The following is a 26,409-nucleotide window of genomic DNA, read 5'->3' on the forward strand; positions in this document are numbered from 1 at the left end:
GGATGCGGCGGGGGGGTGGGAAGGAAGAGGGGGAGCTTTGAGGTCCGTTCCAGCCCAGCCGTGCCGTGGTTGTGTGCTTTCTGTACGTTGAACACAGCCGTGTCCCCTGTCATGAGCCCGGCCGCGCTGATGGGAGTTAGGAAATAGCGGAGGCATCGGTCCCACGAGCGCTGCGCTGCGAATACAGCGGTGGATCAAAGCGCTGTCGGATCTTAGCAAAGCCCTGACAAAGCTAGAGGAGGAAAGGAAAAAAAAAAAGCCACACAAACCGACAGGTTTTCGAGTAGAAAGTTGTTTCAAGTCAGCCCGACCTGAAGATTTTCCCCAGGAGATTCAAAGCAGTGATACCAACCGTGATGAGAGAAATCATTGCTCTGATCTCCAAGAGCATTTGAAGGACTGTGAAGACTCTGGAAGTCCAGCAAATAGCAAACACTGCCTCTTTTTAAATGGAGAGGGACAAGAGATCGGGGAACTAAAGAGCAATCTGTGTTGCTTTGAGTAACAGATCTTCTTTGGTGATTTTCCTATGAGGTGTTGATGGGGGGGGGTTAATGGGTGTGGGGCACTGCGATGTCCCGACCTGTGCCCTTTGCACATCACTGCATCAACCCTTGTGCTGGCGGAGAAACACGCTCTGTCTCTAGCAGAGCCAGGGCTGAAGGCTGGGGAAGGACGGGAGGGCTGTGAGCCCCATTTCTAGCCCAGGTGGGCTGGGAGATGTGAGACCTGATCCTGCATCGGTGGGCATCCTTCCAGCTGTGCTGCCATACCTCAGCGTGGGTGGTGGTAAGAGCCACTGACCATCCCATCCTGATCAGCCTTCTGTTGTGGGAGGCAGCAGGAAGGGAAGGCATTGCAAGAAAGGATCATTTACACCATAAGGAGTGGGGAAACTGCATTACTGCCTGCTTTTTATAAGACAAGAGGCTTCTCAGAGCTGCTAAAAGGTCCAGATATCACTTCCATCTAATCCAGCAAGAGACTGGAAGAAAGATTCCTCACTCCAGCCTTCTATGCCTCTCATCCCCAAATTCCTTTACTTTTGTTTGAAAGAAGACACAATCAATCCCCAGCATCATGGGAAAGCCAGAGCCCCGTTTCTAGCAGCAAGGACTTGGATCTCAGTTCCATCCTCCCCCTGCAGCCAACAGCACTTAATCCCACTGTCTGTTTTATCCAGCTGCCTCAGGCTCCACAGCTGTGTGTGTGAGAAGGAGAAATTTACCTTGGCTTAAGTACTCAGCGGGCAATCTGCCTTGCTAAATATTGTCTCCAGAGATGTGATTTCCAAGCTTGTTTCCGAAATCAGCAGGAGCACCATCCCTCTGGGAGCTCCCTCTTACCCCCAGCATAGCGTTGCCATCTTCCTGTTGATCCCAATACCTGTGGGTGAGTCTGTCCTGCTCCTTGCAGGTGACCCAACTTGGATGTGGAATTAAACCTGTAGGGCAGAACACAGCTCTGTCCTGCTGGCTCCCCACCAGCTGCAGAGGGGTTCCTTCAGGCCTTCTGCTCTGCCTGGAGCTTCCACGTTCCTCTGGGAACAATTCACCTTCTGCACAGGTGGGCACAAGGAGGGCTGCTCATCTGTCAGGTCAAGAAGAGCTGGTTTGGCAATATCACTTGTAGCAGAGCCCTTCTACTCCAAGCAAACAGCTCAAACTAGCCAAGGGAGGCCTTCAGGTGCATTAATGAAACTGTGGACGGAGTGCCCTTAATTTATTTCTGTTTAACCACCCTGAGCAGCACAGGGATCAGGATTGAGTTGTAACTGCAGGCCTTCTGCCTTCCCGCAGGGATTAATGCCATTTATCCAACCTACTTTAACACTCAATTTGTATTAATTATCTTGATTTTCCCTGTGGGTTATCACAGAACGGCTCTAAACTCTCAGTGTGGAAGTCCTTTTGCCAGACTAGCAGTGCTTTAATCCTAGACCAGTTTAATCCTGGAGTAGATTAATCTAATGTGAAATAAAGCTTTTGACTTCCAAAAGAGAGAAGCTGTGCAAAGCACTAATTAGTATCATAGAATCATAGAATGGCCTGGGTTGAAAAGGACCACAATGATCATCAGTTTCAACCCCCCTGTTATGTGCAGGGTTGCCAACCAGCAGCCCAGGCTGCCCAGAGCCACATCCAGCCTGGCCTTGAATGCCTCCAGGGATGGGGCATCCACAGCCTCCTTGGGCAACCTGTTCAGTGCGTCACCACCCTCTGTGTGAAAAAAAATGAGGGCAGCTCTTCCACTGCAAACTCCCAGGTTACAGCAATGCTTGCCCACTGCTTCTAAGTCCAATGGTTCCTCTGTGTGTGCTGTCTGTAGCGTGCCCTTAGCAAATACAGCGGTTGTAAACCACATCCCCAGCTCCATGTAAGCAATCGTGGGCCAGAATGTTTTGGTGGCTTTGCTGTGGGTGTCCCCAGAAAGCTTTCTCTTCCCTGCTAGTAGATCGGAGCAATAGGCACAGTCCATTGCTTGGATAAGAGGAACTGTGCTCGTAGCAGAAGAGATGGAGTAACATGTCAACGCATCCAAAGAAGTCGTCTCATGTCACTGCAAAAATAAAAAGTATGGCAAATGGCAGAGCCGTGTGTCACCCTCGCAGAAAGCAAGAAGCATTATCAGGCATCCCTGCCAGGGTTGGGATGTTTGAGTGACGGATGGTGAATATTTAAGAGCACCTTTGAAGAGTTTCTGATGCGATCGGTGGTTTTGAACAATGCTTTTTTTTTTGCCTGGGTATGCAGCCTGCAGAGTGTCCTTGTTCACCAGGCACATCCTTTGGGCTCAGTCCAAGGGTTGGAGAGGTTGTGAAATCACCTGCAGCTGCTTCTCTTGACATAAAGAATACTTTATTCTGTACCAAGCAGGCGCTGTGAAGGACACGAGGGGTGAACAGCAGCACTTTCTGCCAGCAGGACCACCCCAGCTTCACATAAGACCAGTCCATCAGAGAACCATCTGCTCTTTCCCTTTCCCTGCACCAGGAATAGAGAGACCCTCTGTACAAGTTCACATCTAGTCTGCAGCGAGGTTCTCGTGCTCAGTATTTTCCAGGACCTCTTCCTTTCCTTCTGTGCAACCACAGCCCGTGGCATGCAAGGACTTTGCTAGAGAGTGCAATGCCACCATCACTGCCCAGCAGCCAGCTCCGAGCTCAACCCCAACAGGCAGCCAAGGAGGCAGAAGGAGAACCCCAAAGTCTCCCCAGGCTCAGGTTATGGAGAGTCTGGTTTGTTAATGAGTTCAATGGACCAGGGAGGTTGCATGTGAGACACCTCTCGGTGTCCCAAGGCACTCAGAACTTTGATCACTGTGGTTGTTCATGCCTGAGGAGCTGAATTTTGACATAGAAAAGGAGAACAAAATTACCTGCCAAAATTTCAGCACAGATGTGCCTGAAGTCAGCTGTTGAATAGCACCCTGATAGCTGGGCAACACATCACTGAGGCTGCCTTCGGGTTCAGAACAAAGGGAGGAAAATAAAGAGCTTTTACGGCCAATCCTGTTCCTTTTATTTGACATTTTTAGCAGAGTGATTCTCTATGAAAGCACTATCCCCAGCAAAGCCGCCCTGCCTCACAATCTGCCTGTAATGCACTTCCAAGAAAAGAGACAGAGGCAGCGTCCTGCCTTTGGGGTTAATCTTTGCCAGGGAGGGAAGAAGGCAGCAGGGCTCTCCGGGCTTCCAGGCTCTCCAAGTCCCCCCTCCAAGAAGCTGCAGGGATGTAAATCCATGTAAGATGTAGAATCTCATGCATTTTTAATGGTGATGAGCCGTGGGAAAGAAGCTACAGAGAAAACAGGCAGATTTACTGTCTCTTTTAGCTTATAATCATACCTAGATGTTTTTGTGGGTGCCTGGCTTCAGACTAAGCCACATAATTGATCTCATGCAAGGGTAACCTCCTGAAATACAAGGGCTTGTGTCATGGGACAGATCAAATTAGTGTACCTCGAGAGCCCCCCCTGCTCTTGAAACATCAGTGAGCTTACTGGGACTATTCATTAAGGAAAAGCTCCTGGGGGGGAGACGTGCACGGTATCAAACAGGTATGGAAAGGCACAGCAAGAGCCTCGGAAGGAACCTCCTCACCTCACAAACCCTGTCAGGTCTCTGACACGGAGAGGGATGCAGCCAAAATGATGTCCAGGTGTTGGGAGCTGCCTTGCTCATGGCTGGCACCACACACCTGGAACAGCTGGGCAGGGCCGCCTGCCAGCTGGGTCACGGAGCATGTTATCTTTATAATTAAAATTAATTCCCCAAAGTGCTTTCTCCTCTTCCCCAGACGCAGCAAACAGCTGGAGGCTGAGATTACAGATGCTGATGCCAATTAGAGCTGTGGCAAAGCCAGGCACATGGGGAGCATTAGCGCATAGCTCTGCTGCCACGAGCCTGTGCTTGGAGCTCCTCTGCCTTAGGGAACAAGGCAGTTGGGCAGAGCCATGCCAGGCTAAGAGCCCAAGGACAGCCTGAGCAGCCCTGTCCATGCAGTAATGCACGTTGTCCTCCCCCAGGCAGTTGGATAAGGGACGGCTTGGCTTGCTCCCAAAGCATCTCTCATCCCAATCCCATGGGAAACCAGTACATTTGCCAGCATCCTAGGTGAGACGTGCCATCACCATCACACCCCTCCTCCCAGCTCTTAGCAAAATGTTCTAAGGATTTTGTTTTCCCAGCGTGTGTCAAGTACCTAATACTTTATTCCTAAAGAACTGGATTTTGTGGCAGGTTTCACCCAAGGGCTTGGCTCAAAGCAGATACGGCTTTGATCCAAAAGGCTGAGGTCTGCTCTAGCAAAGCCCAAATCTCCTAACACGAAGGTTTTGCTGTCCTTCCCCACAGGTACCGCTGCCAATTTCAGAGATAACTGGCATGTCCAGCATCTTCCAGACTTCAGAGCAAATGGGCACACTTTCAGGAGTGTGATATCTTATGCCAGTGATTTCCTCTCATCCCCCATATTTAACTTTGTTTTTAAGCAGGTGCCAACCCAGAAGAATGCCATATGATACACTGAAGCACAGCACATCCCTGCCTTGCCTTGCTGGACTCTGCTGCCCAGAACAAAGCAGGAAGGCACAAGCAATCCAAGGGAACCCCAAGGCGTCTTAGGAGCTGAGTGCAATACAGGTGGATAGACAGACAGAGCCGTGCACATCCCTCACACCCCCAGAGGACGGTAGGATGGGGGGAGATGCTTCTCTCTGCTGAGGACCCCTAAATCCTGGCATCTTCTTTTCTTGGAGTTATTTGCTCCTTGCTAAATCACCTGCTGCTCCGGAGGGACGTGTAGCCTCAAGGAATGGTTCTCCTTCCTTCTTCCTCTCCAAGGCTGGGACTTGAACGAACCCCAGATACTTATCCTACTGGGCACGGAAAGGTGCATACTCCCTGCACGCAGGGGGAGTCCTTTAGGGTTTGCTGTAGATCATTTGCATGCACAAGAGGCACAGGGAAGCCATCAAAACAGAGCGGGAACATGGCTTTCCCCTTTGTTTTATGCATTACTAATGGTCCTTCTCTCTCCATTTCTCCAGACCACCGACAGCTGCCCCCACCACATCCCTCTCCTCTCCTTCACAGCCAAAACTGCAGGTCAGGTGGCAAAGATTAAAACCACGCCTGAAACCATCCTGTGCAAGAAAGGAGTGTATGGGAGGCTAAATCCACCAGTCAATCCCCTTATTCCAATTACGGTCCTTTCTCTTTCAGATTTGAGGGTGGAGAAAACGCCTCCGATCCTCTCTCTGTAGATAGCAGCGTTGTGGCCAGGCCCTGGGTGTCGGGAAGGGCTCACCTGAAAGCATGAAAGAGAAAATCCTTATGACACTCATGGGCTCACACACATACGTGTTAAGAAAAAAGAAAGAATGGGGGAGGTAGAAGTTCCTGAACACCCTGTAAGCTGATTAAAGGGTATTTTACTTTTACGTAGGAAGGATTTAGCCGTGCAGTTCCGTGTACCATCTGACCTCAATAAACTCCCATGTCACCCATGGGTGCACTGCTGGATGCTGGCACAGCCTGCGCTCCGTAAAGGTGGGCTTCCCTTTGACAGCTTCTTCAAGGATTGGGATGGCATTGCTGGACCTGTGTTATGGATGAGATGGTCTCTGGCAACTTTCTCAGCCCATTTGGGTCCCTGTGCACTCAGCCATCTCAGGGCCACTGATCTCAAAGAGCGGCACAAAGGCTGTAGGGGCGTTTTGGCCAAGGAAGGTGTATCCACAAAGAGCAATCCCAGGAGATCCTGAGTTGCTGCTGTAACACATCCCGGGTATGGACAGTAGACAAGCTGGCAAGGGATGCTACCTTGTAAGGGCTGCCCTGGATAAGCAGACACCCCAAAGGCTGGACAGGCTTTCCCAGCCCACGGCAGGAGTTACAACACCCACACAACACACTAGCAGCATTTACCTGGCCTGCTCTTACAGCTTTTTGGGGATGCATTTTGAGGGGCAATAGAGTTATAAGCTGATGCATGTCACATTGCAGGCTTGCTATCCTCTCTGTCTCTCACCAGGGTGACCGCAGCTGACAGCATGGCTGCTGTGAATAGCCCTTGCACCCGTGGCAATTGGATTTCCTTAATGCAGCTCATCACGGGTCTCTCCATGCTGTGTTAATCAGTGCCCAGCCTGAGCAGCACTAGGCCTGGCCACACTCCGTTCTACCCCATCACCTTTTCACTCTCTGCCACTGCCACAAGGCAAACCCCATTCCTTGTTGCTAAGCAGATAAATTGGGTTCCTTCAGTTCTTCTTCTTCCGGTCTCCTCTCTTTTATTCCTCCTTGCTCTTTTCCTATCTCGCCTGGCGACTCCAGGAGCTCCAGCTGACCCCATCACCACTGATACCACTTCCAAGCATTTTCATACAATATAAATAAAGAGAGAAAAGTCGTAGTCTTATCTTTTCCCTCCATTTCTATGTCACTGGTAGCAGTAGTGTTTGAGAGCTCCAAAACCCAGTAAAGGCAGGGAGTATTTCCAGGGTGCTTCTATGCATGCATCAGTATTCTCCCTCCTTTCAAACTGTGGTACAATCTGCTCTTGCCAGACCTGTAGCAGTCGTGCCTGTGAAAGCAGAGCTTGAAAAACATTGTCTTCTCCTGCAAAAGCCCCACCAGTGCCACTGATTGGAGGGCGTTTGCCCTCGGAAACACGACTTGTTTTTTGTCCAGATCATGCTCACTGGTAATTGCAAACAAAACCCAGGCCAGAATTAAAAAAGGAAGAAAGAGCAGAAGATGAAGCTCCTATCAAGAAGTAATTAAAGCCAGGAGGAGAAAGAATGATGCCAATCATAATGAATCAATTGGTACGGGGATGTTTGCCCAACAAATTACTGTGATTATGCACACAACCTGGAGCATCAGCAGAAATGCGGCCCACTGAACTGTTGTGAATGACCTGATGGGTTTCGAGAGTAATTAAAAGGACATTTCAGCCCGGATGCATTGTTTGCTGTTAACCACAATTGCTCATATCCATATCTTTACCCAAATAATTGCTTTTGATAAGGGCTGCGGATTTATAGGGGGCTGTGGAGAGAAGTGGGCCAGTGGTGCATGGTGAGTTGGCTGAGAGTACAGAACGAGCACCGTGTGGTAAGTAGTGCTGTGCTGGCGTGGTCAGGCTGGGTGGGCTGCATCCTCCCTGCTCTGCAGGTTTGGGTGGTGGATTGCTGAGCCATTGCCATGAGGACATCCATCTTCCGAGCAGTCGTGCTGATAAGAGATGGGACTGTGCTCCTCTGGAGCAAAGAGGAAAGAACAGAGCCCAAACAGCAGCTGGACCAGAAATATGTGGTCCTTAGTTTTAGGTTGGCTGGGTTGATGGGCACTTTCAGCCAAAAGTGCTTGCAAGTGAAGGAGTTTGCACTTATTGAAAGCCAGCATCACTGAGGAGGGCAATAAAAGCTTGGAAGCGTATGATGGAAGTCATGAGACTGAAAATCCACCTCCTCCCTGGGTCTGTCTGATCAAAACAATTCGGCAACACTGCACTACAAAGTGATTATTACTGACACAAAGGAGAAATTCCCCAACAGCTGTTGCTGTCATATTTGAAACGTCCTTTCTGCTTTTTTTAAAAAAATTATTATTATTTTTTAATATCATCCCCTTTGAAACCAAATCAGGTAGGAAAAACAAAACCAAAAGCATCAAAAGCGTGCGGGAGGGAGCTCACAGATCTCCAACCATGAACTTCTTCTGCAAGAGCTCTCTGCTCTGCAGCTCCCATTCAGCAGTTGAGCCATGGCTTGCTACAAGAAAACGTCTGTATAAACCCCCTCTTTTGTCTTTCCTCCTCTTGCCCCATCTCATCCTGCAGCATCTCCAGAGTTGAAAAGTACCCCAGGCGTGTGGGTAGAAAGAAAGTGGTTCAGGAAATCAACAGTCTTTTAATGCTCTTCATGCTGTCTAGTTTCAGGCTGGAATAAAACCAGATTGGAAGAGCTTTCATATTAGGTTATCAAGGAGCAAAAAGAATTTCCCAGAGTGCGGCCAAGAAAGCAAAGCCCGCTCCTTTGCAGGAGAAAGAAGAGTATTTCAAATTAGAGACATAGCTTCTGGGTATCCCTTGGGGAAACATGAGCACCCTCTTACAAAGGCACATAGGCATCTCTGCAGGCACGGAGCCAGGAGAAGAGGTTGGAAGTAAAAGGGAAGGAAATGCAATGGTCTGTGATGAATAAAAGGCAATTTTCTTCTTATTTCAGTAAGAAAACAAAATACAGGCTGCTGTGGTTACTGAAAACCTGTGTTGTTTCTCTTTTCCCTCTTGAAGGATTAGAGGAGAGACGGATATCAGCACGCGCGTGGGGCTTTTCCTTCCCTTGCGTGTAGGTGAGTTCTTTGTTACAGGCCAATTTCTTTTGCCTGATAATTTAGAAGGGGAGAAAAATAGATTTCTCCTGGGCATCCTCGAGGTATATCGCTAACTGCCAGTGTGGGAGGTTTTCACAGGTGTTTGAAATCCTCTCCCTGCAGAATCGGTTCTCAAGGCGCTTATAGTAGGTTGGGATTTATTCCACATGGTGGTACCACCAATGAATTATCTGATGTTGACTCATTCTCCCTGCATATTCAAGACGTGTTATACTGAGCCCCAGCACAAACATCAACTATGAAAGGCACCCGCAGGTCCAAGCTCCAAAATTGCCCACTGGTCATGATAGAGTGACAGCCACGACTTCCTGGCAACGTGAATGACTTGAATGGTTCCTCTTTCATACTTTAAAGAAACGCTGTCTTTGCTGGCAGGAATTCCTGCCTAATTTAGTCACAGTTACGTTCTTTATGTAGCCGTGTCTTCTCTGTGGCATGTGATCCCCACCAAAGATCCAGGTCATTCGTTCCACCATACAACTTTGTGCTTTAATTCAGGAGCCAACATGGTGTCCTTGATGACTGGTCTGAGTCGGCTAATTATTCCCATGATCGTCCTGTCGCACTTCACAGCATCTCTTCCATCCCAGGAGAGGTAAGCATTTCTTGTGCCTCTGCTTCCTATTTCTCCCTGTCTTCCTGTTGGAAGAGCCTACCAGCCATAATGCCAACCTTTTATCTCCCTTCCTGAAGTTGCAGCTGCTTGGTTGTTGTTCTGTTTTTCTTCCCCAAATGGATTTAGTTCAATGAATGTAAATGTTGCAAACATTGTTTTTCTTGCTTAAGTGTGGAAGCATTGATTAGACTTCACTGAAAACTAAAATCATGACCCCAAACAGATCAAACTACATAAAAAAAGACACTCTCAAATCTGTTTTCCCACTAAGTACTTGCTAAAAGGGGAATTCACTCTTTTAAATAGATTAAATAGAGCAGTGAAGGCCAGAGTAACTGAAGGTCTTAGGCTGGAGGGCAGAGCTAAGACCCTTGCAGCCCTTCCATGGCCACCACCACTGCCTGGCCTAACTTCCATAATGCTATCACTGCCACAGATGCACACCCAGACAAGGGGCTGGTCCAGACCAACATCAGCATCCCAGACCTTTTATCCCACCCACTGCTCAGCCTGCTTTGGAGCACGCTGGCTTTGGCTGAACATCACTGAAGCTTTGAGCATGTTTGTCAGTGCTTTGTGAATCAGCCACCAGTGAATGCTGGATGTGGTATGACTACCATTACCTACCTTGTCCTCGGGGTTTGTGTGTCTGGATATTCTTTTTCTTCCTCCTCCACTCTCTTGTCCCACACTTCTGTTCCCAGTAAGTGTTAACCAGACACCATCAAACCCCCACATCCTTTTGATAAGCTGATGATACTAGCAAGAAACAAGAGCAGGTGGTTTTGCTGTGTGATGGTTAGGAGACACATTTCTTTTAAATTCTTAAAGATATGTATTTTTAATTTTGGTAAAGCTTTGCCAAATCAGCACGCATTCTTACCCGTCTTTGCCTGGGACCCTCTTTTCCTTGAGAGAGCAATTTTAAGTGCCCTTTCTTCTCCACTTTTAAAACCGTGTCTTTCATCCTCTCCTTCTCATCTCTAGGACTGAGAGACATGCTGATGGGCTTTTTCACAGTGAGCTCAGCAAGATGAATGACAATGCTTACGTGCAGCAGCTGGTGAAACACCTGGTGGGCCTCAAGGAGAGGTAGGGAGGAGCTGAATCCACTCACCTGGTGCAGGGAGAGCAGGAGATGGGATCCCAGCAATGAATGAGAAGGCTGAGCTTCCTCCAATTCCAATGCCAGCCTCAGTGCTGGCCTCACCCAGTGGATGTAGAAGATGGGAGGAGGCAGAAGGGGAAGGATACGGGTCTCCCAAACAGTGGAGAAATTTCCGAGCGCTGAGATAAGTTGCATGGCTGGGAGTTGCAGTCATTCTGTTGTCTTTTTCCTGCTGCAGAACTCAGAGGCACTCGGATGGACTGTTCACCAGTGAATACAGCAAGATGAGAGGAAACGCTCAGGTGCAGAAGTTTATCCAAAATCTCATGGGCCGCAAGCGCAGGTGAGAGCTCTTCTTCCTTGGGAATGGGAAGGCAGTGTGGTCTTCTACATACCAAAGAGTCGGTCAGCAGGCTAACAGACCACAGGGCAGCTTCCTGGTGGGTCAACCTGCCTTCCAGAGAGCAGTGCTGCTTCACAGCTGTGGCGGTTACCCTTCTTTATTGTTACTATTCCTTATTTAAAGCAGCAATCCAAGCCTGGTCAAAACAGATGTGTGGGAGAAGGAGAAAGAAAACAGCAGTGAGGACCTTTGCTATATGTGGCTGTACCAGAGCTTTCTGAACAGCAGGTAGGTGTGCTCTGCCAAAAGCTGTGCTCTCAGGGGTGGTTTGCAGAGCTAAGAAAGCAAATGTTTTGGTCAAACTGCAAGGTGGCAGGAAGATGTGTGCAATCTCAATTGATTTTCGTCTCCGCATTCGTGGTAATCTCTATTTCTACCTGCTGAGCCTGCCTGGCACTCTGTTGTGCTTTATCTAAAGTAATGTTGACATTGAGATTTACAGCTAAGATGTGCCATGTAAAAGCCAGTAAAGAAAAATAATAAAACCCAGGGAAATGAGCTAAGATCCTTTTCTAATTGTAGAGTTGTTGTTCTGGGCTAAGCTGATGGCACAGCTCATCAGAAGAACCAATCCATTCAGGAGTCAGGAAATGATTCAAGCACACCTCTCAGGATGTTCTACCCCAACATCTGGACATTGTTTCTTCCCACGTTAGTGATTTAGATAGGATGATTTAGGTAGATTTAGATAGAATGTAAGGATGAAACACTTTGCTATGTGGCGGTAAGGGCACAGGCTGCCCAGAGAAGCTGTGGGTGCCACAACTGAACGGGGCTTTGGACAGACTGCTCTGGTGGAAGGTGTCCCTGCTATGGGAAGGGTTGCACTGGATTGTCTATAAATGTCCCCTCTATCCCAAACCATTCTGGGGTTCTGTGATTCTGTGGTGAGGTCAATAACATTAGTGAGGTGTTTGACATCAGGTAGCAGCATTCCAGGCCCCCCCATCACACATCTCCTCCTTATTATCACCTCTGAATTCTGCCAGGTGCTCTTTTCCCTTTTCCTGTGGTCCTTTCCCATTAGAAATAACAAAGTATTTTTCATTTTCACCCTCCCCACAGCCACTCAGACAACGATGCCAAGGAAGCTGCTGCAGTTACCAGCCAGTACATCTGCCCCCTCTGCAGCTGGTGACAGATGTGAAGGAAGAGAGACGTTTTTGACTGAAGGTGAAAGGAAAACCAACGTTCCGTCAGAAACAACCAAGGAGATGATTTTGCATGTAAACAACCTTGAAAATAAAGAGGAAAGTCATTGGATTTTGCTTTGGAAAAACTCTTGAGATCAGCAAATTAAAAAAAAAAAAAAAGAAAATAAAAAAGACAGCCAACAACAATAAAACCTCTTAGATAATCAAGATTAAAATGCATGTTGGTGTGAACTGATGTCAACAGGTGGAGCTTGTGCAAAGCACATCACTTCTACTACTGCGTTAGCATCTGACTGTCTACTTCCAAAGGCCAACGAAGATACGTTGGCTATGCTTTGGCTATAATTTGGGAAACATAGTGAGGGTGGTACCTTCACTTGGTGTTGGGCCAATAGGAATGCAAGGTAGGGGCAAGAAATGCTTAGCCATGCTTCCCCTGCCTTGTCCCTGCTGAGCTGCTGGGCAATCACAGGGCTGCATCTGAGTCTGATCACTGTCTTTGGATCCACTCTGCTCACCTCATCTGGGTATCACAGGGTGACTGAGAGTAACAAGATTGTCTCAGAAGCATGGCAGATTATCTCAGCCTAGGGACCCGCACATGGACTAGCTTTCTTTGCTATTGAAACAAAAGGGCAGCCAAGATGGCTTCACTGAAACTTTAAACATTTTCAGAAATGAATTAATATGCCTAATTTTGCCCTACCTTTGCCCTGACTGTGAGGTCTTCTGTCAGTAGATGCTTTTAATACTGGATACACACAGTGCCCAGCGCACCATTTCCCACTTTCCACCTGATGAACACCAGGACCTCTGCTCTCTCAGATTCTTTCTCAGAAAATGGTAGACCCGAGGTATGAGGAAAGCCATTCCTCCTGCAAGGCTGCAGTGCACATCAACACAGGAGGAAGCACTGACAGCGTGCATGCCAGCAGCTGGGAACATAAGCAAACCAATAAGGAAAGAAGCAGCCTTCTAGGTAAACCAGACTGGCATTAAGTCATCTTCCTCTGAGAAAAGACCGCAATGAAATGAGACTTTGCCTTGAAGAGAGAGATTGAGGCACGGTGATGTCATTTACCTGGCAACAGAGGCTCCCTTCCCCACAGCACTATCTGGCCATGCTCCGTGCACATGACATAAAGCAGAAAGGTGGTGGTTATTTCTCTCCATTTAAATATAGGAAAATTAAGGAAAAAGGTTAAACAGTTTGGCCAAAGTCCAGCTTACATAAACGATGGCGCAACAAGGCAGTAAACCACAGCCTGGTGGCCTCTGCATGGCACCGTGCTTACCTTCTAACCTTCTTTTTGCCTTCACAATAAAATCAGACTCTGAGCAAGTGATGGGAGGCCCTCTAAACACTTATTTACTTAAATCACTCCAGACTTTTGTCTTCTCCATCCTATAAAAGGATTTACGACAGTACTGGGCAAAATTCTTGTTGAGGAGCATTCACCTGTGTCCCACCAGGTCTTGACATGGTGCTTGATGAGGAGAAATGGACAGGACCAGCTCCCCAAGGCTAAATATCCTCACACATTTCAGCTTGTAGCTCTGAGAGAGGAAGAGATAAAGCCTTGTGGATACAACTGGACGATGACAGAGAACAAGCAGGAAAACCCACCCTGTAAAAATGCTCCGAATACTCCCTCGTTGCTAAAGAGAGTTGGAAGGAGGAAAGCCCCAGGAGCAAAGTAGAAACTGGAATTCATGCGTTATCATGTTCCATGACCAGCATATGTCTTACAAGTCATCCAATGAGACGACGAGGCAAAGGTTGAAGTGCAGCAACGCTCTCCGTCCAGCCAATGTTATTCTGCCTTTGTGGAGCAGTGAATGCGGAAGGTACAGCGAGAAGGGGAGAGGAGAGGATCAGCTTGATTAGAAACGGGGATTTCTTCAACAACGCAGCTCACCATGGGTGTTTCCCACTGGCTCCTGGCTTCTGTGCTCTTTCTGCTGCTCCCTGTAACAGCACAACAAGGTAAGCTGTTGGAGGTCTGTGACCACAGGATAACCCCCATGGCACCAGGATGCTCCATTGCAGCCAACAAATGTGTTTTAGAGTCTTGTTCAAGGATTTTCTCTCCAAAGGTAACCAGAAGGATCTCAGTTCTTATCTAGCTCTAATACAGCGTGAATTCTGGGCAATTTTGTAATTCATTTGTGTGCTTTTTTCCCCCCCCAGGATGTTCTGTTCCCAGTAGCAATCCGAGTGTTCCTGAAAATAACCCTCCTGGATATGTTGTGACCACTATCTCTGTGGAAGCAAATTTCACTGTAGCTATCGATTCTAGCTCACCAGATGGTGATTATTTTACCATCCAGGGGTACGAGCTGCAGCTGATCAGAAGCGTGGACTATGAGGCGGTAAGCCTTCAGCGGGCAGGCTGTAAGGATGAGGGGGGTAATGCTGGGATGCAGTGAGTTTCAGCCTGAGATCTTGATCTTCCATGGATTTGTAGCCCGAGTCTAAAGCCTACAGGTAATATCTTTGAAAAATAAGCCTATTTTAGATAGTTTTTTTGCTCACTACCAGGGAGATCGGCCCTTTCACAGGCAGAGGACGTGGATGAGGGGGGTTGCATGATATGCTTGCTGTAACTTTCTTTCAATAAATCTGTAAGCAAGCAGAAGGTTTTAAACCAGAAGGATGACAGCTGCAGTGTTCAGAGCTCTCCAGGACTTGCATGAAAGGATCCCTCTCTGCCTGTCTTGAATACAGTTCTGAGCAGTGAGGTGATGTTGTGTGGAGCATAAAGGCAGCGTAAACGGTCAGTGTGTTTAGTTAGGATGCTGCCAAACTATTCTACCTCCTTGCAGGATTCTGTATGCAGCCACAAGTGTCCTTAAGATGCCTTTCCAACAAAGTAAAAACCCACATTTGAGTAAAGAATAGCAGGCAAAGGTAATAGAGTGAAGAATAGCACCCTGCAGGCGATGCTGTACTTGCTGCACGGCACATTTCTGTTTCATTCAGTTTAAAAAGAAACCTCCGTTTGAACTTACCTAAAGTAGGAGAAAACAGTTAATTAGCTCTTCTGCCATGTTACAGGGATCACAAAGAAGCTGTTGATCAGTCAGCTTTGACTCCTGTATAAACAAGAGCCCAGTGTTGATGAATGGCTGTAAAAGAAAGAAGGGGATGGTTAGATAGGCCTGAAAACAAGATAAAGTTCAACAGCATTTCTGATTCAGGAGGAGTCGGGCTATTTCTAAAATGGCTGGGTTTTTGTTTTTGCATGCAGAGCGACACTGTGCTGTTAGTGACCCTGACTTGCAAGAAAGGTGATGTGGAGGTGAGTGCTCTTCCAAACCCTCAGTTCTGCTATAAGGCAGTGCAGGGAAGCACATGCTAACCCTCAACTCGTCCTAGTGGCTCTGTGAATGGTGGGGATGGGAACAAATTGCAACCCCCCCCCACGGTGGGTTGTCTGCAAATCGTGGAATCATAGAATCACCAAGGTTGGAAAAGACCTACAAGATCACCCAGTCCAACTGCCTGCCTATCACCAGCAGCTCTCACTGCACCATGTCCCTCAATACAACGTCTAACCGCTCCCTGAACGCAGCCCCATCCAGCACCCATCCAAGCGTGCTCCTTACACCATCCCCTCTACCACTTGGTAATTCAGGACCAACCCCTAAATCTCACTTTTCTCTTTGATTCTCTTGCTTTACTCCATCCACAGAGTTACAGCCTGCCAATTATTGTGACCATCATCAATCTGAATGATAACAGCCCAGTGTTTAAGGAAACCAGCCTCACCAGAGTTATACCTGAGGTAAGGATTTCACAGAAGTGTGTTACTGAGTGCTGTGGGATAAAGGAATATCTACCAGGGAGACGTCTTCAGCCAATTTCATAGAGAGAATAACCACAACAACTTCATTTCAGGACACAAAAGTGAATGCAACCGTTGTAGCCCGTGAAGATGTAAGTGCTAGTGATGCTGACCTGGACACTATCTACTATAAACTCGATTCGATGGTGCAGGTAAGCATCTTTCTGCTCTGGGGGAAAAAAGTGTAGCTCTGAGGAAGTCCTTGTGTTTGGTTCAGGTGAGCCCCAGCTCTGAGGCTAGAGGATTGCTGTATGGCACCTGGCTCTCCAGCAACTTCTGGGAGAGGTATGGCTTCTGCAAGAGCCAAGTGTTGGTCTGGTTAGCAGAACACTGCAGTCGATATTGCTGATATTGAAATTCTCTAGTGTTTATGGTTCTATCACACGGTACAGCTCAAACTTTCATCTCGGACGTTTTGAGTCACAGGATTCAGGGAAGTCACAAGGGGATGGTCTGTAAACAGAGCAGGAGAGATCTTTGAACTTCACAGAGCTCAGAATTGCACTGAGTCAGAGAGAGAAAGAAGCTGTTATCCTGTTTGCCTACAGACGCAATGCAGAGTGGAGATAGCATGATCTGCCCAAGATTGCAGTTTTTATCAAAGGCAGATTTCATTTTCTTCTTGGTGTAAATCCAGAGGCAGTATTTTTATAACGCATCTGTGATCATGACTGCTAGCAGAGCTTTTCCATTTCTTCTCCCCCACAGAACACCAGTGATTATTTTGCCATAAAAGGAGTCAATAACCCTGAAATCTACTTACAAAAAGCGTTGAATTACGAAAAATTTAACTCCACAACATTGCTCTTGTATGCAATGGTAAGTTGTTTTGGAGCAACTAGAGATGAAGCCTGAATGGGAGGTGTCTGGGATGGCAGGAGGGAGGGTGGATAGTGAGGGCAGTGGGTTTGGAGCAGCCTCCCACCTCCATAATCACATAGTGATTGCAGGGATGCAACCAGACCTGCATTCAGCCCACCTTTGTCAGCAGAATGTCAGCAGAAGATTCACTGCTTAAGCTAATTTCATATGAGCTCCTACACCTGATACAGAATGGAGTTAGAACAAGCTAAAAGGCCTTGGGCCACTGGTTTTTCAGGTGGGATCTTCTGGCAATAAAACTTGCATCTTACAAATGCGATTTGCTTTTGGGTACAGGACAATACTGAGGGCACGAACGTAACCATTCATACAGCTACCGCAACAATAAGCATAATCATTGAGCAAGCTGACACCAGACCTCCCTGGTTCCTACCCTGCACCTTCGTTGACACGGACAGAAGCATTTGCATCAGCAGCACCTATGCTGGGAGAGTCAATATGTCCGAGATGTCGGTAAGAAGGCATGATAAAATGGCATCCCTCATGCTATTAGCACCTAATCACTGACACGAGCTTGTGCTGGTCTCCAGGCATAAATGCAGTCTTCATCACCCTGGAAAGTGAAAGTTCTCCCTCCCTACCTCCTTCCCCAGCAATTAATCTGATTCTGCTCGGGTAAAACCAGCAGAGCCATGCTGGAATGTGGGAGTACTGGATAGCATTTGGTGTTGTAGCATATTATGTAATACTTTGCCTTCCCATTGCAGACTGCACCGCTCACCTTGGAGCCAGGGCCCATCTATGCTATCGATCCTGACTACATTTTAAATGAAAAGATTGTGTACAGCATTGTTGGTGGTGAGTGGAATTTGTCACCTTCTCCAAACCGCTTTACTCCTCCATCTCCTACATCAGTTGCTGAGAGGAGATTGGCAGCACGTGAGAGTTAAGGGCCTGGAGATCTACCCCTCTGTTTTTGCCACAGAAAAATAATTAGATGCACACAGCATTGTGGATTAAGTAGAAGAAACAGGCTGTACAGAGAGGAAGATGGAGGAACTGCAGGCCCATAAGACAAGCTCCGTGAAATCTGTTTCAGAAGGACTTCCTCTCACTTTTGGGTAGTGAGCCATGTTTCATTTTTAAGCTTTTAGACCCGACTTTGCCAGTCTGGTCACACCACTCTCATACAGTCTTGGAGCTGAACCTAAAAACTCCCACATGCTCAGCACAATTTTCGTTCATCGTTTCATGCTCTTGTTCCCCTGTTCATTACCACAGTCTAATCTGCCTTGTTATATCCTTGATTTTAAAAAGGTTTCTTGAATATGGTGAAATGATTGCCCAATCATTTGGCTGGGCCACTTGGCCATCTATTTCATTCAAAAGACTATTTATTATTATTATTATTATTATTATTATTATTATTATTATTATTATTATTATTATTATTTTAGCAATGGTGGCTTCTAGATTAACCACCAAAGCAAAAGCAGATCATATTGGTGGAGTTTATTGATACCACATTGTCCCATATCTGTGACTGTCCTTCTGATAATAACGACATTATTGAACCTCAGATTCCATTTTGGGTGTAGTGTGGCCTCAGCTCCCCACAGTCAGTGGGAACCCAATAAGGGAGTCGTTGTCTAAACACAGCCTATAGCATCTCAGAATAAGGAAGGCAAGCAAAAATGATCTTAATGTACATCCAGCACGGCTGGTTTTATGATTCAGACACAGAGCAGGAAGCTGATGTCTACCTCTACATCAGTGCAAGAAGTTTTCTGTGCCTAGGCTCCTTCTGTAGTCAGCAGAGAGAAGGAAGTGTTTCCAGAGCAGAATGCAACTCAAAATGAGGACGATGTCCACAATAAGTCAGATAGGTAACAAAGCTGAATAGAGATGCCTGCCTGCTAGATGCCTAGAGCTACTCAAGGTGAAACCCCACTCAACTGCTCTCTGTAGCTTAGTTCTTAGCTGTCACCAAGAGGAGCCATGAGCTCCAGGTCACTTTATGAAAGTATCCCATGTTTGAATGGTCTTTCTGTTTCTTTAGGGAATGCAGATAACGTATTCTCAGTGGATGCAGACACGGGAAATCTAACTATGAACAAAGTAGCATCTTCTCCAAATTCATACCTATTGCAGGTGATGGTAAGTCTGATGACACTGCAGACAGAAATCCAGTATAGCTGGCTTCCTAGAAAGCAGGGATCTTGTCATGTCAGGAATTGATCACATTAATAATGAAAGCTAATTTTGTCACATCCTTTTCTTTTTTCTTTTTTTAAGCATTTAGAGCTAATAGTTGGTCAGTATCTTATACCAGTTTTCATGTAAAGCTTTTGCAGGAGTGTCAACGCCTTTTCTCTTATGGTTGTGTTATATTATTAAAGCAAGTTAACTGAGTGAGGACATCCTGCTGAGTTCAAAGCATGGATGAGTAAAAAGCTTTCTGTAGGCAGGACTGGAGCTTGTGTCGCAACAGTTAATGTCATTTTCTTCTAGAAACAAGCTCATTTTTTGGTTAAACTCCTCAAGAAAGAAGTTGCAAAGCACTCCTGCACATATATACCAAGGAAGGTGTGGACTTTTAGACAATAACTGAACTGACCAAATCCCTCATGAAGCTGAGCAGACTCTGCCTGCTGGTGCTGGAATCCCAATGCTTTGCTCTGGAGCATGGTAATTTGTCTGGAGCTGACCTTTACCACATCCACATGTTAGGACTAGACCAAGATGGTGTGGACAGCCAACAGCGGAAGCAAGCTTAACTACAAGGACCACAAGCCATAAGGTTCCCCTCCTGTGGCTCAAAGTTCACTGAAAATGATGGAAAGAAAGCCATGGGTTGGAACAGGTTTTGTATCAAGCCTATCTTTTTTATGTCTCATCACTAAAAGGAACGTCACTCTCTTTCTCCCCAGGCCACTCAAGTCAACAACAAACAGAAATACTCCATAGCCAATGTAGAAATTCAGGTCATCAATAAGAGTGACCATGCACCATACTTCGAGTCCAGAATGTATGCAGGGACAGTGTTTGTTGGTCTGGACCCAAGAAGCTTTGTCTTCCAAGCTGGTGATTCTTCAAGCCCCCTGATGATAGCAGCGCTGGATGATGATTTCCCTGATGTAAGAAACAGAAAATGCACTGGATTCTTCATCACTGCTTCAGCCTTAAAGCAGGATAAGCAAACACGGGGAGTGGGAGGTGGGGAAAGATAAGCACATTGTTTTCTCCAGTGTCCCATATACTGATCTGGGAATTCTACATAGATTAGTACCACTTGTGGTATGGTCTAATCTGGAGAAGCTGAAGAACTCCTTTCCTCCAAGGACCAGTCCTGCTTAGATTTAGGTAGGCTGGCTGATTTACTGCAAAACAACATGCCAAATAAGCTCAAAATTAGCAAATATTGTGAATGAGTCCAAATCTGAGCTTCTGAGAAGAGATCAGAAAGGCAGGATCCCATACAGAGAGGTCTTCTCTCAGCCTAGCAGGGTCTTGCAGTCCTGAGCTGGAAATAGTTAACTTTCTCCCTGTAATGACTCATTTTGAAGGAACCATTCTCAGAAAAAAAGCATTAGAAGAAGGGAAGAGATAAACTGACCAGCCATTCCCTTCTTCCCTGTAAAACACAGAAAAATGTGATAGTTTTTGAGACAAAGGAAACAACAGCGCAGACCTCAGAGAAAGGATTTTTCTTCATTTACATCCCCCTTTGTATCCCTATTAAAGAGAGAACTCATCAACTTTCTCATCTAGGACAAGAGGTAGTGGCCTGAAGTTGCAATAGGGATGGTTCAGGTTGGATATTAGGGAAAGTTTCTTCTCAGAAACAGTGATCAAGAATTGAAACAAATTGCCCAGGGAAGTGATGGAGTCACTGTCCCTGGAGATGTTCAAGAACCGAAGGACATGGTTTAGTGAGCACAGTGGCAATGTGTTGGTGGTTGGACTTGATCTTTTCCTACCTTAATGTTACTATGGTTCTATGAAAATTACAAGATCCCTTGCACAGATGTGTTTTGTTTGAGGAAATATTAATGACACCAACACGAGCCGGTTAAGACTTGGGATGTTTTTTGGAGGCAAAACTTCCAGGATACATTCTTACCTTCTTATGACAGAATTATTTCCTACTCTATACTTCTGCTTATACTTAAGGCAAATTTGACAAGTCCTACTGACAGGCTCTTACAAAGATGCACACAAAACACAGTGAGGTTTAATCATTTGCTCTTCTGGTTTTTCAGAAAGCCAACCCAAACATTGAGTACTACATAAGGAACAACACCAATTTCATTGCAACCAAAGATGGACTCATCCTGACTAATGTGATGCTGCAGTCACCGGGGACTGCAGTCATGGAGGTAAGGCAACTTTCTCCATGACCTCATCCAGGATTGTGGAAAGAAGGGAAAGTAACAAGAAAGGAGTAACAAGGGTGGAATTTCATTAGTTAAGGGACGTAACATAAGGCCAATCTTTGCCCCAGCCATTTGTATCACAAATACTTAGGGATGGAGGGAGATGAAGTGGTAGTTAATGCACTCTGCATGATACAGGCTATATCTGGCACTAGCTTCAGAATTGTTTCTTCCATCCTCTTGTGGAAAATATCATTGCAGACAAACTATTTTTTCCCCCACACAGGCTGTGGCAAAAGACACAGTGAGTCTACAGGAGGGGAGCACTGTCGTCACAGTGGAGATCACCGCTGCCAAAGGTAGATTGGGCATCTTTTGTCTTCTGGTTCATTGACCTCAGAGTGAGTTATCCCACCAAGCTGAGCTAGCTTTGATGGAGGCACAGCATAGAAGGAAGAAGGAGCTGAGTGTGGGGGAGCTCCACATCAGGCCTGTGGGCTGTGGCTCCCTAGGAGACGTGATTAAGAATTAAAAATGCAGTGACGTCCTAAACCCTCAACGGCTTATTAATGATAAACTGAGAGTGCAATCAAATGCAGAGAGAGTACTCAAAGTCCATTGTCATAAACAGGGCAGTAGGAGGAAAATGCTGCGTTTCATTAATCATTAAACTTTAGAGAGATTAATTTACATTACAAAATGAAGCTGGAGATTCTTAAAGAAAGAAACCCAGTGACAACTGGGTTGTCATTTTGTACAAGCAAATCTGATTAACCCTGAAGAAGTTTCTATCTCTCCACTGTAATGTGGATGATCTCCATACAAACATGCTTCTGCTATCCAGAGGCTGAAAGCATAAACCACTCCTACCAATTGCTCCTGTTAGAATCACTCTGCTTTGTGAGAGAAATTAAAGGTTTTAAGGATCTCTGCGACTACTTTTCTTCTCCTGGAAAGAAAAGGAACTTTCCCCAGTTCCAAAAGAGCCTAACAGCTCCAGTTCAGGGACTAGAATCAGCTTTAAGGAGGAAACTGCAAGAAGAAACGTAGCAAAACATCTTCATGACACTATCTCTTTCTTTCTCATGGCTGTTAGTATCTTTGCCTTCAGCATAAGGATAGACTACTGTACTCTCAAGTGGTAAAATACAAAGAAGTCAGATGTGACCTGGCTGTTCATACCGACATCAGAGTCAATTGCTCTCCTTCCAAGGACCACAGTCCTATTCTTTTTCTATATTTAGTCTCTATTTTTAAATGCTCGTCAGTGCCAGAGGTGAAGTTTCACAGTAAAGAAAGCTTTACATTTTCACAGACAGATGTCCAAATGTATCTTAGTCTTGCATGCTGGTGGAAATGGGTGAAGTGGGAACAGACAGGAGCTACCTAGTTCTAATTCTGTTTGCCTATCACAGTTGTGCGCATATTTGCTTATTTAAATCATTGGGCAAACATCATAGACTTGTAAATGTGTGCTTTTTCCATTTCTTATAACTGCACATGAGTTATAATATTCTTACAAGAAACCTCTTCTTCTTGGACAGCTACTGAATGGCCTTAGATCTTATTAATTATCCCACTGCCACATTCTGCAGCACAAGATGCCTCTTTGCCCTTCAAAAACTGGATCTTTCCCCAAAAGGATGTGTTGTAGTAAAAAAGTTGGTTGACACTGCTAGACTTCATAACATTGTTTTTTTTTTTTTTTTTTTTTTCTTGTAGCTGAAACCTCCTCCTCTGATAAGATATACACTGCACAGGATATGGGTATCTTAGGTGGTATCTTAGCTGCATTGCTATTAATTGCCTTAGTCTTCCTTGGACTGATGATATATAAACAATATGGAAAGACAGTCAAGTTCCTGATTAATAAAAAAGTAAGTGCCTTCTTTGTACCTGGTCCCTGTTTAGAAGTTGTTAGGGACCTGAGGAGGGTTTCAAGTATGGATGGGCTTTCCAAATATTACACATCTGTGTGAAGGTGATTATCCTTGTGGGTCCCTTCCAACTCAGGGTATTCAGTGATTCTATGCTTTGTCTGCACCTGAGCCATCCATCCCTGGCTCTCTCAGGTCTTTGGCAGCCTCATACCTTCTATGCTTAGGGCTCAGGTCATCAGACTGGATGATGATCTCTGCCTCTGCCTTAGGATGAGGAGTCTCAACTCCCCTGAAAGGAAAACTGACTTGTTTGCAGCTGTAAGCAGCACGTCTTGGGAGGAAGAAATAATAGCATTGCAAATTGTGGGAAATTATCCCATACGAAAGTCTTTTTTTTCTCCCAGTGCAGAAAGTGAAGATATCCCCACAACTATCAATAGGGTCTTGCTGGTTTATATTGGGCAAAATCCAGCCAAGTCACTTCAGCCACACTCCCCCAGCCAATTTCTTTTCCTTTCAATACACTCACGATGTGTCTCTTCTCCTGTAGTTCTCCAAGGATTTCCCTGGAAGCTACGACAATCAAGCTTACAAGCAAGATGAACATCCAGACCTGAGTGCCAACGGTCAGGAAAGCCCAACATATATCAATGTAACCCAGATACAGCAGCCATCACTTTTCTTGGCATCTTCTAATGAACAAGAAATTAATGGACTCCCGCAGACTTCCCCAGCTTCCGCCATCACTTTTGACCAGAAAGTGGAAGAAGAAGAGGAAGAAGAAGAGGAGAAAGTGGAAGAAGACTCTAAGCATGAAAAGGAAGTGAAATCTATCCTCAAAACAGACAGGAATGAGGGGGACCCAGGATACAAAGCTGTGTGGTTTAAGACCGATGTGGATCCAAGTGGAGAGAATGTTGAAGTGATTAATGACGATGCAGCAGATTATGATGATGACAGTGATCAAGATCTGCAGGAGAACGAGAAGGAGGAAGAAGATGACAAGGATGATCACTACAGAGGTCTGGGAATGTCCCTTGCCTCAGGCAGCTCATCAGTGTCAGTCAACATGTCTACCAGAGATGACAGTGATGCATAATGGAAATAGGTCTGCGACTGTCCCCTCACCAAAATGGAGAAATGTCCATTGCTTGGGTGAGACGGAGCCCACCTTTCTGCTCAGGGCAAAACTGAAATGCAAGAGGACAAAGTTGCCTGTCTTGCATGCAGAGATTAAAGCCAGAAGAGATTATAATTCAAACTTCTAGTGAGACCTTGAAATATGGCTTGGGATTTTGTGCGGGGAAAACACATCCCATCCTTCTTCCTATTTGTCCTAGGGTCCCCTATATCACATTTCCCAAGCTGGTAAGTATATTGAAGATGTAGCTGAACTGACTTTGAAGCATTTATCCCAGCTCATGGTAGCAATTTAGTTGTATGATCCAGTGCTTTCATCTCCTCTTGGTGGGAAAACGAGCCAGCACGGACTGCTCAGCTGTTCCCTTTAGGTGCTGCATGTTGACGTCAGCTGCAGGGCGTTAGCCAGTGCAAGTCACTCTGACCCTGCTGTTGCTCCCATGACTACGTTCAGGAGCTCACTTCAGGACTTGACTCTGCTCCCTGCACCCCAGCGGGAGCAGCTGGCATGACACACTAGGGACAGCAGGAGTGCCACTGCAGGTCTCCCTCCTGCCAGAAAACAAACGTTCAGATGATTGGAAGATGCTGTTTCCTCTGCTGCTGATAACCAAGGACTGATAACATGTTCTTTACTGAAGGAATTTGTCGGTTATTATTCTTTTCCCCAAAACCATTAATTGTGCTGTCCTTCCTTGGCTGTATCCTATGTGTCAAGGCAAAGAGCTCCTGCTCCTAACCTGCCTACAGAATGTCAGGTGTATTTCCAACTCTCTGAACTTCTGGCAGCAAAAATGTCATTCCGAAGTGCTAGATGTGGATCAGCACATTGTTTCCCCTGTCCAACAGGACTCGAGGTGTTCCTTTTATCATTGCTGCTGAAAGTGGAGGTCAGCATTCCTCCACACGCCTCACTTGGTGTAGATGAAGACCTCTTTGCATCCCCATTTTTTCCGTTCACAATGGGCCCAGCAGGCTCTTCTGCTGGTAAAATACCATCTTTCAGGCTTTACCTAGAGCCAAGCAGCAGCCCAAAAGCAGAGGTGGTCCACTGAGAACAAGTCAGCTCTGGTGCTCAGCTTTTGGGTCCGGGATTGAGCTAGAAAACCTGCTAGCAAGATGGAACTGACCCGCCTCCCAAAGCCTTTCCTCATCTTTCAGCAATTTTATCCTCAGTTGTGGTTGTGCCACCTACTCAGCAAAGCGAGCACACCATTGCCATTGGGAGTAATGTGAGTGATTCTCTGGTCCAGATTCATCCTTTCCATCGACCAATTTCTTCCCAAAGCTGGCAATCAAAAACTGAAATATTTTCCACTTAGAGCATGGCTGAGTGCATTTGCACCTTCTGATCTATCAGTATAAAATCTGTGCTGCTGCTGGTTTTCCTGTTTTGCAGCTAGCTAGAGGGCAGGTATGGGTTATTGAGCGTTCAACTTTCAGTTGAACTTTCAGACAGGGGTGCAATGGGACCCTGGGTCACAGATATTTATCTCACTTGCTTAGCTTAGCACAACAGCACAGCACCACAACAACAGGAATGTCCTTCTGGGAAAGAAACAACAATAAGTAATCCTGCCTGTGACCTATGGGCTATTCCCTGTAACGCTGTCATTACTCCAGATAAACCCATGAGAAGGAAACCAAAACACAGCTGCTGGAATTCTCATGTACCCCAAAACATAAGACAATCAGCTCCAAGCAGGCTTGCATCCTCTTGGTTTCCACTTTTTTTTCTGTACATTTCCCCATCTTGCTGTTGCTAGTGCTCAGCTCTGCCAGGGTTTCTCTGAAGAGAGCAGCCCTGCTGTGTGGACTTCAGGACCTGTACTTTTGCTGAAGGTAGAGACTGAAATATGGAAAGCTTTTCTCCTTGCTGCAATAAAGTTACTTGCCCAGAAATTACTACTGTGGTTTGTCTGATAACAGAGGGTGGGGAGAGTGCCTTATATTTACCTTGTAAGCATGGTTCCTCTGGTAGCTTAGGGTTATCTCTAGCAAAAAGTTCCCATGGGGCTGTGAGAACTCCCCAGTAATTGCTAATTGCTAGCCCAACATGTCCAGCCATCACCAAGAGTGAGGGTAGAGCTAAGCCTGTCCTCAGTGCTGTTGCTACCCATGGAAAGATTGCTAATAGGTGGGTGAAACAGAAGTGTT

The 26,409-nt window shown here is 46.2% G+C and overlaps 2 protein-coding genes and 1 long non-coding RNA gene across 6 annotated transcripts; 2 read left to right on the forward strand and 1 right to left on the reverse strand.

Annotated features, from left to right (window-relative positions):
- Positions 1 to 2,146: 2,146 nt before the first annotated feature.
- Positions 2,147 to 12,101, reverse strand: LOC121110886. Its single transcript, XR_005860182.1, has 3 exons — positions 10,639 to 12,101; positions 10,149 to 10,280; positions 2,147 to 5,810 (listed from the first exon to the last, which is right to left on the reverse strand). It is a non-coding gene; the product is annotated as an uncharacterized LOC121110886 (long non-coding RNA).
- Positions 7,570 to 12,401, forward strand: SCT (secretin). 4 transcript variants are annotated; one of them, XM_040700792.2, is made up of 7 exons: positions 7,570 to 7,621; positions 8,737 to 8,863; positions 9,404 to 9,500; positions 10,509 to 10,613; positions 10,868 to 10,972; positions 11,156 to 11,260; positions 12,098 to 12,401. In XM_040700792.2, exons 3-7 carry the CDS (start codon positions 9,412 to 9,414, stop codon positions 12,168 to 12,170), a joined length of 477 nt encoding a protein of 158 aa, XP_040556726.1. In that variant the 5' UTR covers positions 7,570 to 7,621; positions 8,737 to 8,863; positions 9,404 to 9,411; the 3' UTR covers positions 12,171 to 12,401. The 4 variants fall into 4 exon arrangements, with proteins under 4 accessions (XP_040556726.1, XP_040556727.1, XP_040556725.1 ...); XM_040700793.2 differs by having other exon boundaries at positions 11,159 to 11,260; XM_040700791.2 differs by having other exon boundaries at positions 8,805 to 8,863.
- A 1,606-nt stretch (positions 12,402 to 14,007) lies between these two features.
- Positions 14,008 to 26,154, forward strand: CDHR5 (cadherin related family member 5). The gene is made up of 14 exons (NM_001389526.2): positions 14,008 to 14,173; positions 14,378 to 14,559; positions 15,438 to 15,488; positions 15,882 to 15,974; positions 16,088 to 16,186; positions 16,743 to 16,853; positions 17,193 to 17,369; positions 17,624 to 17,714; positions 18,916 to 19,013; positions 19,787 to 19,993; positions 21,119 to 21,235; positions 21,519 to 21,591; positions 22,955 to 23,109; positions 23,663 to 26,154. Exons 1-14 carry the CDS (start codon positions 14,107 to 14,109, stop codon positions 24,209 to 24,211), a joined length of 2,070 nt encoding a protein of 689 aa, NP_001376455.2. The 5' UTR covers positions 14,008 to 14,106; the 3' UTR covers positions 24,212 to 26,154.
- The last annotated feature ends 255 nt before the right edge of the window (positions 26,155 to 26,409 follow it).

This window comes from Gallus gallus, chromosome 5 (genome assembly GCF_016699485.2).
Source record: "Gallus gallus isolate bGalGal1 chromosome 5, bGalGal1.mat.broiler.GRCg7b, whole genome shotgun sequence".
NCBI classification, from domain to species: domain Eukaryota; kingdom Metazoa; phylum Chordata; class Aves; order Galliformes; family Phasianidae; genus Gallus; species Gallus gallus.

Excerpts from the sequence above, each read along its gene's own strand:
- CDHR5 (NM_001389526.2), top strand. The coding sequence starts at position 14,107 with ATGGGTGTTTCCCACTGGCTCCTGGCTTCTGTGCTCTTTCTGCTGCTC. Across the intron at positions 16,854-17,192 it reads CATTGCTCTTGTATGCAATG|GACAATACTGAGGGCACGAA; the intron begins GTAAGTTGTTTT and ends TTTTGGGTACAG. Across the intron at positions 17,715-18,915 it reads TGTGTACAGCATTGTTGGTG|GGAATGCAGATAACGTATTC; the intron begins GTGAGTGGAATT and ends CTGTTTCTTTAG.
- SCT (XM_040700792.2), top strand. The coding sequence starts at position 9,412 with ATGGTGTCCTTGATGACTGGTCTGAGTCGGCTAATTATTCCCATGATC. Across the intron at positions 10,614-10,867 it reads CTGGTGGGCCTCAAGGAGAG|AACTCAGAGGCACTCGGATG; the intron begins GTAGGGAGGAGC and ends TTCCTGCTGCAG. Across the intron at positions 10,973-11,155 it reads CTCATGGGCCGCAAGCGCAG|CAGCAATCCAAGCCTGGTCA; the intron begins GTGAGAGCTCTT and ends CCTTATTTAAAG.